Source organism: Brassica napus, chromosome C9 (assembly GCF_020379485.1).
Source record: "Brassica napus cultivar Da-Ae chromosome C9, Da-Ae, whole genome shotgun sequence".
Lineage (NCBI taxonomy): Eukaryota > Viridiplantae > Streptophyta > Magnoliopsida > Brassicales > Brassicaceae > Brassica > Brassica napus.
In genome coordinates, this window is record NC_063452.1 from 28,754,387 (window position 1) to 28,769,157 (window position 14,771).

Sequence of the window (14,771 nt, forward strand, 5' to 3'; positions counted from 1 at the left end):
TGAATTTAGTCACACTCACTAGTCACTAATGTCATTTCGTTTTCCATACGATGATGGATCTTTTTAATGCTTAAGATGTGTTTCCCTATCTTATATTTCTCTGTTTTTTTTTTTAAACACAGTTTGCATACAATGTAGTGTATGTACAAAAACATGTCCATAACTTTTTTTCACGTTTTTGTATACATCTTATTGCTTTTCATACTTGTTTAGCTTTTAACTTGTTACTTTAGCTAGGTACTAGTACCGACTTTACATATGTGCTGACAGTGCTTTTGCACTATGTTCCTTATTTTTTCATTAGTTTTCTTTAAGGAACTAAGGTCATGTTTTGTCAAAAAAACATAGATTGAGACTCCTAATTTTGGATTTATAAAGGAAAGAATTACACTCATAGTTAATTTACTACTCCAGTTACAAGATAAACCACTTTGTGCTTGGAAATCACTTTCTGATGACGAAATTTCCAACCTACCTTTTTAATCATAACCTCGTTTGTTTCAACGTGAATTTTCTAGGATATGCCAAACATGTTTTTAAATGTTTTTGGCTAGAAAAATAGAACCACCTAATTAAATAAGAATTTTTTACATCTAGAGGCACTTTCTCACATTCAAATTACATTACAAGACACTTATCACTTGAATCACACTTTTTTTTGTCAAAAAAACTCTTATGACCCTAAAGTAAAGAAAATCTATCACCTCTTCTTATTTCATTTTATTATTTTTCTTAGAGTAGTTTACGGTTGGAGTTACTTTTTCTTGGGTTTTGACGACCTGACATACTTCTCGCTTGAGGTATACTTTTTTCTTGCTTTATGAATTTTACATGCCTAAATTACCCTCTCAGTAACGTGATTCTGTTTTATTAGCTAGGTATAAAGTAACAAGCTAGTTACTTTATGTATCATTAGTTAGTTTTAGTTTCCTATATGTAATAAAAATATATTTTTATTTAATTAAAATTTTTACACCCCTATATCTTATACATCAATATTTCATATTGAATATATAAATATATATATATAAATGTATCTATAAAATAAACATATTTTTTTCTTTTTGTTCTGACATCCATATGTATATATATCAAATATATATTAAATAATTTTTTTTTTATTTGGTACAAATATATATCAATTGTGGATAAAAAAATGTGGTCAATAGAATAATGGATGTGAAAAACATTAACACAAGACACATGAGAGTTGTTTACGACAGCTGTGGTCAAAAACAAATATTAATGGAATTTGCAAAATTTTACACAACAAAATAACATCAAGTAACCAAAAACAAAGATAAGAAGTTTGGTAACTAAGTTGTTGTGAGTTAAGGTACCCATGGTGCAAGTGTTTGTATTTTTTGTTACATGTGGTTAGTGGTTAGTAACATATTCATATTGTATGGATTGCCAGATTGATGTGTGGTCAGTGATTTTGGTTGTGTGGTTAGTGGTGAGTGGTTCACAACCACAAATACCGATGTGGTTAGTTAGGCTCATACTTTTAGATCTACTCCAGAGGGGATAATCCAAAGCTAAGTTCCTTCTCCTCCACAGATTTCGTGAAAATGATTGTTGCCATTCACCATCAAACCCTAAACGGCAACTTCTCCAGAGATTGCTCTACACACCGCTCGCCGGAACTCCATAAGACCGCCGTCTTCTAACCTGCAACATTTCCGCCGCAGACAGATCTGGTACAAGTCGCATCCAACAACCGTCAGAGACACCGTGCATACCGTCGGAGAGAGCGAAATCAACTGGAGTAGATACACAATCTAACGACTATTTGTTTTAGTTAAGAGAGACCTCTAGGTTTTTTTAAAAATTTGATAATCTAAAACACCGACATAAACACATTTTTTATTTCTTTAGTTTTTAGATTTTTTTCACGAAACAAAAAAAAATATTATTGACGTTGAGGAGACGAGAAGATTTGTAACGGATGAGGTTATTTTTAGTTAGGTAAAATAGAAGGACTTTTTAGTCAATACACCATTGGAAAGTACACTACATGTCCAAAGTATGTGTAAACGCAAAGAGAGAGTAGAAAAGTAGGTCTAAGTGTAATTTATCCTTTTTCTTATTCAACTTTATGTATTTATTTACTTTTATCTCAAGTTATAAAATATATTAAACAAAAATAATTGTCATAATAAACTATATATAAAATTCTCTATCTTTTAAGATCCATGTTCATATATATATTATATATATATTAATGTGTAAACAAAATGTGGACGTGGACACGAAAGCGTGGATAACAAAATTATAAATTAGTTGTGGACATGAACATCTTAATAAAATTATAAACTAGCTGTGGACATGGACAATATTCATTCGATTTCATTCATCATCTCGGGATCTAAATTCAATTCTAATCAAAATTACATCAATCCACATCATGACAAAGCGCAAATTCCTTATATCAGAAATCTCTGACATGCAAGATCTATTACTCTCCGACAAAAGGTAAACGCTTCTTCGATTTTTTTCTCCGCTCATACTCACAATATCATCTGTTTCTCATCTTGATTGAAGTTTAAATGCAGATAATTTATCAATTGAGATAAAGAAGCCAAGTGTTTATATTGGAGATAACAGAGTCCGTGTCCACGTTTTATGGTATAATTTTAGTAACATGAGTTCATGTCCACGTATTGTTGTATAGTTTTATGGGATCAAAACAGAGAGTTTGTCCACTTATCTACTATAAACACATTAACATCACATATCCACACATTACTCATCACTCATCCACACATCGCCCGTCCACAAATCACTCAACCACACATCACTCGTCAACAAATCACTCATCCACAACTGTCCTTTCCATTAAGGGCAAAATTATCCACAATCTGTTGCTGGCCCACAACAAAATGTGTCACATGTAGGAAGTGTCTATAGGTGTAATAGAAAGTCAAAAAGTGTCTCTTAGTGTAATCAACTCCGTAAAGTTAAAAAATCAAATCAATTAGAAAATTAACACATAAAGAGTAAGAGAGAGTTTTGAATCTGTTGCATTTCTATATGTGCAATCACTTATTTAATGAGTTGATTATGTTGAAAACTTGAAGTTAGCTTGAGTTTCAAGCTATCCTAATCTTATTAGGATTGTGTTTATCCAATAAAGATTAGGATATATATGAAAGGTGATTACTAATAGGTTTAGGAGTTTACCTAGTCCTATATATAAAGATGAATGCTGTGATGAAAGAATAACGATTGTGTGTGAAAGTGATTGAGCTTATTGATTTGAATAATAAGAAATAAGTACTTGCGATTACGACTTCTTGATTTCTATATTTGGTATCAGAGCCATACATCAAAATCAAATAGTCGACGACGAGAGATACAACGACAACGACAATGGTAGACGTGAAAAGTGAAACCGAGAGCAACGTTAAAGAAACTGGACCCTCGTCCATCAAGTTTCCAATGCTGACTTCCACCAACTACACAGTTTGGGCTATGAAGATGAGAATTTCTCTCAAGGTAAACAAAGTCTGGGAAACAATTGATCCAGGGAGCAAGCATGAAGAAAAAAATAACTTGGCTATTGCCTTGTTGTTTCAATCCATACCCGAATCTTTAACATTACAAGTTGGAAATCTCGACACATCCAAAGCCGTGTGGGACGCGATTCAAGCCAGGCATATCGGGGCCGAAAGAGTTCGAGAAGCTCGACTACAAACACTAATGGCAGATTTCGACAAACTAAAGATGAAAGACGAAGATAATATTGATACATTCGTCGGCAAGTTAACCGAGATCTCATCAAAGTCAGCTTCGCTTGGAACAATCATAGAAGAACCAAAACTTGTGAAGAAATTCTTAAAGAGTTTGCCAAGGAAAAAATATATTCACATGGTTGCGTCTCTTGAACAAGTTCTGGATCTTAACGAAACTAGTTTCGAAGATATAGTTGGAAGGTTAAAAGCATATGAAGAGAGAATAAGCGAAGAAGAAGAAGAAGAACAGAATGATGATCGAGAGAAACTAATGTATGCCAATAACGAGTCACAGCAAGATGGTTATGGAACCGGTCGTGGAAGAGGACGTGGTGGAAGAGGCAACTGGAGAGGAGGAAGAGGCCGAGGACGTACTGGAGGGTTCTATGCTCAGAGAGAAGCATATAAACAAGGACAGTACGGGACCAAGGATAAAAGTCACATAACTTGCTTCTCATGCGACAAGCTCGGCCATTATGCCTCCGAGTGCCCTGATGCAAAGCTTAAACTATAAGAAACGGTGGAAAAGAAGGATGATGATACACAAGAAGCCGATGAATTAATGATGCACGAAGTTGTTTACCTAAACGAGCAAAAGGTAAAGCCAAGCACCTTTGAGGTTGAACAAGGAATGGAGAATCTATGGTATCTTGAGAACGGCGCAAGTAATCACATGAGTGGAAACCGCTTATTCTTCTACAAGCTTGACGAAGGAGTAACAGGAATGGTTCGTTTCGGAGATGACTCACGAATTGAAATAAAAGGAAAGGGATCTATAAAGTTCGTCTTGAAGGGAGGTGACAAGAAAGTCCTAAGTAATGTCTATTACATTCCCGGTTTGAAAAGCAACATAGTGAGCTTGGGACAGGCCACTGAAGCAGGGTGCGAAGTAAGCATGAAAGATGACATACTAAAACTATTTGATCATGCAGGACAATTAATGGTTAAGTCCACAAGGTCAAAGACCCGACTATATAAAGTCGTCTTGCAAGCAGACACAGTACAATGTCTACAAATTGCATCATGCTCAGAGTCTTCTAAGTGGCATGCGCGCCTAGGTCACCTCAACAACGAGACAATGAAGATGATGATGAACAAAAGTCTAGTTGTTGGCATGCCTAAAATAACGATCGAAAGAGAGACATGTGTATCGTGCCTTTTTGGTAAACTAGGAAGCCATTCCCGCAGTCAACGTCATATAGAGCAACAACACCACTTGAGCTTGTCCATGGGGACTTATGCGGGCCTATTACACCTCCCACACCAGGAGGAAAGCGTTATGTTTTCGTTTTAATTGATGATTTTTCAAGGTACATGTGGACAATATTACTGGAAAGAAAAAGCGAGGCGTTTGACAAGATCAAAATCTTCAAGAAACTTGCGGAAAAGGAAACGAAAGCAACACTGAAAACACTTCGAACTGACAGGGGTGGTGAGTTTCTTTCTCATGAGTTCAGGGATTACTGCGACAAGAACGGGATTAACAGACACTTAACAGCTCCATACTCACCCCAACAAAACGGAGTTGTGGAGCGTCGAAATCGCACTCTACTCGAGATGACCAGAAGCTTACTAAAGCATATGAAGGTACCTAATATTTTTTGGGGAGAAGCAGTGAGGCACGCCACCTATCTGATCAACAGAATCTCCACAAGGTCCTTGTCAGGGAAAACACCGTATGAGGCATTGCGTGAGAAACACCCTAACGTAGAACATCTGAAAGTGTTCGGTTGCGTATGTTATGCTAGAACAGAGGCGGCAGAAAGAAAGAAACTGGACGACCGATCAAGAGTGTTGATCCACTTAAGTATTGAGCCTGGCACAAAGGCGTACCGGTTGGTGGATCCCGACAGTAATAAAATTATTGTTAGTCGTGATGTGCATTTTGAAGAGGAGAAACAGTGGAATTGGAGCACGACCGAGACAAAAGATCATGAGGAGTCTGGTTCATTTGAAGTAGAGCTGATACCTCCTCAAGAACTCGACGTTGCACCTATTAACGAGATTGAGGACAGTGGCGAGGAGATAGAAGACGAGGATAATGAGGACGCAGAAGAACAAACAGAGCCGAATGTAAGAAGATGAAGATCAACAAGAGTTAGCACTAAGCCTTCTTATCTAGATGATTATATAATGCTTGCGGAGGTAGAGTGCGAAAAACTTTTGATGATCATAAATAATGAGCCATGGGACTATAGTGAAGCCAAGAAACTGCAAGTTTGGGTCGATGCATGTATAGACGAGCTATCCTCTATTGAAAGAAACAACACTTGGATTCTCGTCGATTTACCGAAAGGTTTCAAGCCTATCAGATTGAAGTGGGTATTCAAGATAAAAAAGAATGCAGATGGAAGCATCAGCAAATACAAAGCACGCCTAGTCGCTAAAGGATATGTTCAAAGACACGGAGTAGACTACGACGAAGTCTTTGCCCCTGTCGCACGCATTGAGACAATTCGAATGGTTATTTCACTTGCAGCTTCTAGAGGATGGGAAATACATCATTTAGATGTTAAAACCGTGTTTCTACATGGAGAATCGAAAGAAGAAGTATATGTTAATCAACCCGAAGGATTCGAGATCAAAGGAAAAGAAGAAAAAGTCTACAAGCTTAACAAAGCTCTTTATGGTTTGAAACAGGCTCCTAGGGCATGGAATATAAAACTCAACCGAATTCTACAGAGTCTTGGCTTCACCAGATGCTCCAAGGAACCGTCATTATATAGGAGAGAAGAGAAGAATGGTCTACTCGTCGTATGCGTGTATGTGGATGATCTGCTCGTTACCGGAGCTTACTTGCAGTCGATAATGGAGTTTAAGCGGGAGATGAGCAGCAAGTTCGAGATGAGTGATCTAGGTAAACTGACATACTACCTAGGTATTGAGGTCTGTCAGCTTGAAGGGAGCATTGTATTGTCACAAGACAAGTACGCTCGAAAGATTCTTGAAGAGACGAGTATGCATGGATGTAATCTCACTCATATACCCATGGAGTTGAACCTGCGATTGTCAAAGTCACTTCAAGAGCGAAGCATTGACGAGAGGTAGTATAGAAGAAGTATAGGATGTCTTCGCTATCTGCTACACACCAGACCTGATCTCTCTTTTAGTGTCGGAGTGTTGAGTAGATATATGCAAGATCCAAAAGAGTCTCATGGAGCAGCTTTGAAACAAGTGTTAAGATACTTGCGTGGAACTACATCACTAGGACTTCGGTTTGCGAGATCAAGCAATCAAGAACTGACTGGCTTCAGTGATAGCTCGCACAACGTTGATGATGACGATGGGAAAATCACAACCGGACACATATTTTATCTTGGAGAAAATCCTATAACTTGGTGTTCCCAAAAACAAGAAATTGTGGCGCTATCCTCGTGTGAAGCAGAGTTTATGGCTGCAACCGAAGCTGCAAAACAAGCAATTTGGCTCCAAGAGCTCTTAGGAGAGGTCGTAGGTGAAACGTGCAAGAAGGTGGTGATTAGAGTTGATAACAAATCAGCAATCGCTCTCACGAAAAATCCCGTATTTCATGGCCGAAGCAAGCACATTCATAGGAGGTTTCCCTTCATTCGAGAGTGTGTTGAAAACGAACAAGTTGAAGTCGAGCATGTTCCAGGCAATGAGCAAAAGGCTGATATATTAACTAAGTCACTTGGTCGAGTTAAATTTGCAGAGATGAGAAGACTGATCGGAGTTCAAAATGTGAAAGATGAAGGCTTCAAGCTTAAGGGGGAGAATGTTGAAAACTTGAAGTTAGCTTGAGTTTCAAGCTATCCTAATCTTATTAGGATTGTGTTTATCCAATAAAGATTAGGATATATATGAAATGTGATTACTAATAGGTTTAGGAGTTTACCTAGTCCTATATATAAAGATGAATGATGTGATGAAAGAATAACGATTGTGTGTGAAAGTGATTGAGCTTATTGGTTTGAATAATAAGAAATAAGTACTTGCGATTACGACTTCTTGATTTCTATAGATTGCACATATAGAAATACAACAGATTCAAAACTCTCTCTTACTCTCTGTGTTAATTTTCTAATTGATTTGATTTTTTTAACTTTATGTGTTCTTTTATGGTTAAATTTTGATTAAAAATTAGGGTCATAGGGACAATGATGATTACACACTATTGAGTATGGATGATCCACTTAACTCTACTCCTCAAAATTCATTCATGACACTGATCCACAAAATGCTAACTTCAAACCCGAGTTTTATTGCATATATTTCATGTACACAACTCTCCTATCCACATTTATAATATGAGCTTCTACACAATTCACATGTTCACAACTCTTTTATCCACATTTCTCTAGACAAAAAAAAATCTTTATCCACACTTTCTATGTTAACACCTCCACACAACACACAACACACATCCAATAAATTAAAATTTACAAAATTTAGAAAAATATATCTATATCAAAATAAAAAGTAAATAAAAATATACATTATCTTGATAAACTTAAATATGATCCAAAGATTTTGCAGATCAATTTAATATCTAAACTTTATTATCTCCTTGATCCGTCCCTTAAAGATTTCCTATTTCCATAATATTATTCCAGAAAACAGTTTTCTAAGTGTCCCGCTGCTCATGTTACTTCTTATGTTAGTTAATTACAGAGGCACCCATAATGAACTAAAGTATTATATCCAATTGCCATTATTAAAAAATATTTAATTATTTATACCAATTAAATTTAGTTTCCTTTTATATATTTGTCAAATAACATATATAATAAAAGGAAATATTCACATAATAAAAAAATGAAACTTATATTTTTTTAAGGAAAGAAAACATATTTAATGAAAACAATTAAATTTAGTCCATGCTTTGGACTACGTAGAATCCTGACGAAGAGGTTGAGCAACAATCTTTTGGTCCCAGTCCCAACTAGTAATTTCTCTGCTGTGTATTGGCCATATGGTGCAATTGGCTCTAATATCTACACCATTGTCGAATACGTACATGGTGAATTCTCGACTGATAGGGTATTTTACTTGGACTGTCGGTCTCACACCTGGCACGAAGCTCCAATCATGTGGATGATCAGAAGCAGCCCACTCATTCGTGTTCTGGATGGGAAACTGTATGTACTGCCACAAAGGAACGGTTTTCCCTCGAATTCGATTGAGATTTTCGATCCAAAAACTCAATTATGGGAGTATGTGAGAAGCCCTATAGCAGAGATACTAGGCACGAGGTCTAGTTTAATCAGCTTCGCAATAGACGGGGGGTTTTACCTGTATGGGGATAAGTGTATGGTTTACAAGCCCAAGGAAAATAAATGGGATGTCGTAGAGTACGAGACTGGTTTGGTTTGGGCTAGCTTTAGACTTTCTTGTGTGATAAACAACGTAATCTACAGTTCTAAACTCTCCAGAGTGCTTAAATGGTACGACTCCGAGGGGAGATTGTGGAGAGATTTGAAGGGTTTGGATAAACTTCCTAAACTACCAAAGAGTTTTAGTCGTCTCAGGTTGGTAAACTATGGTGGAAAGATTGCGGTTTCGTGGGAGAAGAGTGGTGGTGTTTCTTCTAGGGAGAAGATGATTTATGGGAAGATTGAGTGGTGTGAAGTTTGAGTGGTGTGCTGTGATTGCGGTTGAAAGGCGCAGCGGACAAGAGATTTATGGGAAGATTGAGTGGTGTGAAGTTGTGCTTACCGTCCCCAAGTCATGTTGTTTATTGGAGTTTTTTGCTGTTACGGTCTGATGAATAAAAATCATATTAGTCGCTTGTTTCATTTGGTTTTTGAAGAAGATGATGGATTTTTTTTTATACTGCTTAAAAATATAATGCATATGAATACATATGGCGTTCCTTTTTTTCTCTGTCTGATGCTTCTTACTCTGTTCTAGCTTGTTTCTATCTTTATATGTGCGTAAGTTTCACTTTTATATTTCAATCTGAACATAAGCTACGTTGGTTCATGCTATAAAATTCAGTAAAATAGTTGATTCTTTTAGAGTTAACTTTTCTTTAGTTGTGGTAGACATGGCAATAAGTTCGGTAAAGAATAGATTTGGTTAAATGATAAATTTTAAAAGTATTTTTGAATTTTTATTTGATTCTTTAAAATTAAAAGAATTACATAAAAGTGAACTTCAAACTCATTGCACTAAATTTTACCATACTTTTTCTCTTGGTGATTCTTCTGAATTTAATTTGAATGATTTTTATTCTGAATTGAGAATGATGCAAACGAGTTTCACTGATGTATATATATAACATAGTGAAGTTCTTGAATTTGTTGAAAGTGTGGATTGTTATCAAAATGTTTCTTGCTTATTAGATTTTTTTAACTACACTTGTGATGGTAGCCTCAGCAGAGAGGAGTTTTTCAAAATTAAAGTTTCTGAAAAATTGTTTAAGGTTTTGAAACGAAAACTGTTTTTAGTGTTTGTTTTTGATTAAAAAAATATATGTCATAACTTGGTTTGTATCAACAATATCATAAACTGCATTTTTCATATGTTGTGTCGATTTTACTAACTTCTTTTACCTAAGCGTAACTTAAGATGGTTCACTCCCTGTTTTAGACCATATAAAATCGTTGAGAAGAAGTCTAGTGGCAATCTTATGGTCTCATTCCGAACACAAAATTTTTCTCCCTCGTTTGTGTGGTCTCATATTTCACTTGGTTCTAATATCTACGTGATTGGTGAATACATCAAATATTAAATGTGTACCTATCCTAGTTATGTACTCAGAGGTTTTCGATCCTAAAACCCAAGAGCATATGCTAATCCCTAGAGCGGAAATAGTCAGCAAGAGTAACATATTAAAAAAAAAACATTTTAAAAAGCACTAAGTGGGTTTCTACTGATCAAGTCCTGACGAGATCAGCCGATAGAACATATTAAAAAGCTTAGCCTTGGGCGAAAAGAAGTATTCGGGGCTGATAAAAGTGTGGCAAAATAAATAGGATGTGGTAGAGCAGGAGTTCGGTTTGAGTTGAGGTGGCTTTATTCCTTCTTGTGTGGTAGATAACTTAGGGTCTGACTAGTGACCATTCGAGAAACAAAAGGAAAGAATAAAAAATGAACGTACGAGAATAAAATAACAGGAATAAAAAGGAATAGTTGTTCCTTCTCAAATTTAACAAGGAATAATTTTGTTTTTTAATTCTCTACAAAAAAAAAATGCGAAAAAATGAAAAAATTCCTTGTGAATGGTAATTTTTTTTAGAAACGTTAGGGGATGCATTATTACTCGTCATTCCTAGATCCGGAGTGCTTAAATGGTTGGACTCCCAAGGGAAGATCCTGAATGGTTTGGAGGAACTTCATAAATTAGCAAACGGTATGAACGGTGTGTTAAGTTTGTTAAGTAAGGCAGAATGATTGAAGTATTGTGGGTTTGATTGGGTTTGAAAGGTGAAGCGGACAAGAGAGGTGGTGTTTTCTCACCGTTAATGTTTGCTATGCATCTCTCTTGCAGGTTACTCTGCTTTGCCATATACAACTGAAACGATGTATTGTTTGAAAACTTATATAATCCCTCCCAACAAATATATTTTGTTCTTGTATAGAAAGAAATATAAACCACATAACTTAAAAATTAAACAGAGGTTCTAAGCAGAAAGTCTGATATATATTTTATGCGATTAAACAGTTTACTCAGATAAGCTCAAGAAACAATGCTTCTTGCTTGCTGCTCAATCCAAGATCATTCAGAGTAGACTCACTTTCTCCATCCCCAAACGCATGCCGAGGGTAAGGCCTCACCTGTTTCAAATAACACCATCCAGTTAAGCACTATGTCAGTTAACAAATATCTTTATGAGGGATTTTATTGATATAAATGCACAAGTTTGTACCAGTCGGTAAGTCCTGGGTTTCACCACTCTTGCAATGTCTATGAAATCGAAAAGAGACTGCAAAAAGAGTGGCATGGATGGTAGTTTTAATATAAACTTTGAGAAGGTTGCAATAGCAAAGATTTTGGGGGGAAACTAACTTGGAGTTTATCGGATCTAAGGAATCGGCGGCCATGTCGAGTTCCATCAGGCATCCTGACTAGAAGAGTAATAGCATTCTCTTCGTCTGCTTGCGGTTCCTTTGGCAGAGAAGCTTCTTTTGCTTTTAGTTGCCTCTCGAGCTCCTGCAACAACAGTCCAATGGAAAAAAAAAACAGTAATCAATAACAAAAGAACCGCCTTCACTAAGATCCAATAACGCGGTAGTCTTAGAAAGACGTGCCTGTTCCTCCTCAAGTTTTCTCTGAGCTTCTTCCTCTTTTTTCTTTTCTTCCTCCAGAAAAGCCTTTCTAGCAGCTTCTTCCTCTAACTGACGTGCCTCAGCATCTCTAATGGACTGCAGTTCTCTATCTCGGTCAGCTTGCAGGGACGCAAGATACTCATCATCCTGCACCATGTAGCAGCTCACTCAAGTTTATTATCACCAATATAACCCTCGATAAAACAAAGGGTTTTGTAAGTCAAGCAGCCAGTACCTGCTGTTCACGTATCAACCTCTGAGCTGTCAATGAAGGCGAGGGTGGACGTGGTGGTGCCCACTGCTGAGGAGGTAAGAATGGACGATGATTATATCCAGTTTCAGGAATGCCACCAAACATGGCTGCTTCGAGCATGACAGCTTCATCATGTTCCTCAGACGAAATGCCTCCCCACTTGAGTATTATATACAAAGAGTGTATCAGTAATGTACTGTATAAGCTACTCTACGATTCTCAACTGTAAAGTAATACAGGTACGCTAGTCTGGCCACTGTGTAAGAAACAAAACAGATATTACTGATACCTCGGAAGGAAACCTATTGCCACTGTCCACTGGATTATCTCCTTCAGGACTCCTACTCCGGGAACGGTCAGGGCTAGGTGGGGCCGGAGTTCCAGATGCCACACGTCTTGGCCTGTGTCTATAAAGAGGCTCATCATCAACGTCATCAGAGTCATCCTCAAATGGTGCGCTAGGTGCAGCCAATCTAGACAATATTAAACACACACAATTTTTCAGGCCTCGCTTTTTGACAAACAACAGCAGATAAACCGCAGAAGTTTTTGCAACTGGAGATATTAAGCTCAGAGATAACACAAAGCGTTACAGGAAGAACCAACAAACCTTCCGTTCAGGGCTTGGGTACTTTCTGATCCTTGAGCAGCAGAAGTTCCTATTTCTGAGGTTGAGGCCTTAAACCCTTGATTGCGTAAAGTTTCTTCCTCCGCTGACTGCATTCACACTTATATTAGAAGAGATCAAAGGAAGATGGGAAAAAGAAGAAGAGAGAGACGGGACAACCACAGACCTTCAGTGACATTGTGACGGCTTTTGCTATGTCATCAGCATCTCCCATGTGAGAAGGCCTCTCTTCAGGCAAAGGATTATTTAGCCCCTGTAAGACAATTGAAATTTCGAAAAGATTGATAAGCCAAGATAAACAAGAAAACAAACCAAAAAAATGCCCATCCTCTTTAGAAAAGCTAACCTCAGCCTCCATCTTTGAGGCCTCAATGGCAGCTCGGATCATCTCTTCTTCCACCTCACTGTAATCTTGAATATTATTGGGTGCAGGTACAGCATGCCTACTTCTCCTTGTTGGTGCAAAAGGAACATCATCATCGCTCTCTTCATCTATAATAACCGTCCCTTGGGCAGCAGGGCCGATAACATGTGCTGTTTCCGTAACATCCTCAATAGTAGGAGCGTCACGAGATCGTTCTGATGGCCCAGTGCTATCCTTAACCTCTATGGGTATCTGCCTAACCTCCCTGGGATGACTAACGAACGAAGGCGGGCGTGGCATGAGCGGATCCCTATCAAAAATACTTGTAGCGAAGTCTGAATCGAGAAGCGAAAAGGGTCCACCCGCTGCATTGAGAAGAGATAGAGGAGATTGTGCAGCCGGAGGAATCACATCATCATCTATGTCCATTGCATCGTCTTCAGGGACATTCACTGGTGCTTCACGTACTCTGCGCAAAGATCATAACAAAAAAAAAACACACAAAATAATGATAAATTTTCAGATGATAAAATCAACGGTGAGATGGATGACATACGCATTTCGATCTCCCTCGATGAAATACGCATTAATAGCTTGATTAAGATCGCCACGATGCTCCTGGAATAACAAAAGAAGAAGGTAAAATTGTTAAGCATGAACCAGTCAGCTCTCAAATTAGAATAAACCTGAACACTGGCGAAAATCATATAATCAATCGACGAACAAATAGATATGATAAACGCGAGGATTCAGTAGAGCTAATCGGCAATGTAAGAAGATAAATTTAATTAGACCATCTTCGATTACAACCCTAACCGATCAATCTAAAGGCATCCGAGATAATCAAACGATTCGACTAGAGAACCTTTCGTATATCATATGTAAACCAATCGAGAAACATGAATCGAGATGAGTAATTCAAATCGGAATCACCTGGAGCTTCTGAGCGGCCACGGCGTCAGAAGCGCCGGTGATGCTGATGAAAGTGGCGATTGCTTCCTGATTCGGCGACGCCATGAGAGACGAAGAGAGGAATCGTTGTTTCGCAAGCTGCTGGGAATAGTTTGTTGGAGTGAGCAAGGGGAAAAGAAAAAGAAGAAGAAGAGATTGTGAATTGGGGATTTGGATCGGCGAAACTCGTCGTTTTAACTTTTTTGGGCTTTTCGCTTTGGGCTTTTTGCTATTTTGTTGGGATCATTTGGAGAATAAAGTGAAGTGTAAACTCTCTTGAAGTTTCTCTATTCTTCTAACTCCTACGCTAACGATAAGTTAAAGGAATAATTGTTTAAAAATATTTTTAAGACTTTCCACGATATCGCAGAATAATACTCCCTCTGTTTTTTAAAGATGGATGTTCTAGAAAAATATTTTGTTTCCAAAAAATGTATTTTTCATGTTTTCAAAACATATTTTGTCAACTAATAATGAAAAATTGTGTGTTTCAAAAATATTAATTACATTTCTTTTAATCCTATTGGTTTAAAAATATAAGAAATATAAAGTTACAAAAAACTATGCATTAATAACTAAGTTTTAATATAGTTTCTTAATAAGTGTGAA

General features: G+C 37.2%; 2 protein-coding genes across 2 annotated transcripts; one reads left to right on the top strand and one right to left on the bottom strand.

Annotated features, from left to right (window-relative positions):
• The first annotated feature begins 7,431 nt into the window (after positions 1 to 7,431).
• LOC106417160 (putative F-box/kelch-repeat protein At4g11750) lies at positions 7,432 to 9,572 on the top strand. Its single transcript, XM_013858007.3, has one exon. The coding sequence runs from the start codon at positions 8,550 to 8,552 to the stop codon at positions 9,327 to 9,329; it is 780 nt and encodes a 259-aa protein (XP_013713461.1). The 5' UTR covers positions 7,432 to 8,549; the 3' UTR covers positions 9,330 to 9,572.
• Positions 9,573 to 11,206: 1,634 nt separating this feature from the next.
• LOC106418371 (plant UBX domain-containing protein 8) lies at positions 11,207 to 14,348 on the bottom strand. Its single transcript, XM_013859061.3, has 11 exons — positions 14,145 to 14,348; positions 13,768 to 13,829; positions 13,194 to 13,680; positions 13,014 to 13,100; positions 12,830 to 12,936; positions 12,509 to 12,692; positions 12,202 to 12,378; positions 11,949 to 12,113; positions 11,707 to 11,850; positions 11,567 to 11,623; positions 11,207 to 11,474 (listed from the first exon to the last, which is right to left on the bottom strand). Exons 1-11 carry the CDS (start codon positions 14,226 to 14,228, stop codon positions 11,367 to 11,369), a joined length of 1,662 nt encoding a protein of 553 aa, XP_013714515.1. The 5' UTR covers positions 14,229 to 14,348; the 3' UTR covers positions 11,207 to 11,366.
• Positions 14,349 to 14,771: the final 423 nt, after the last annotated feature.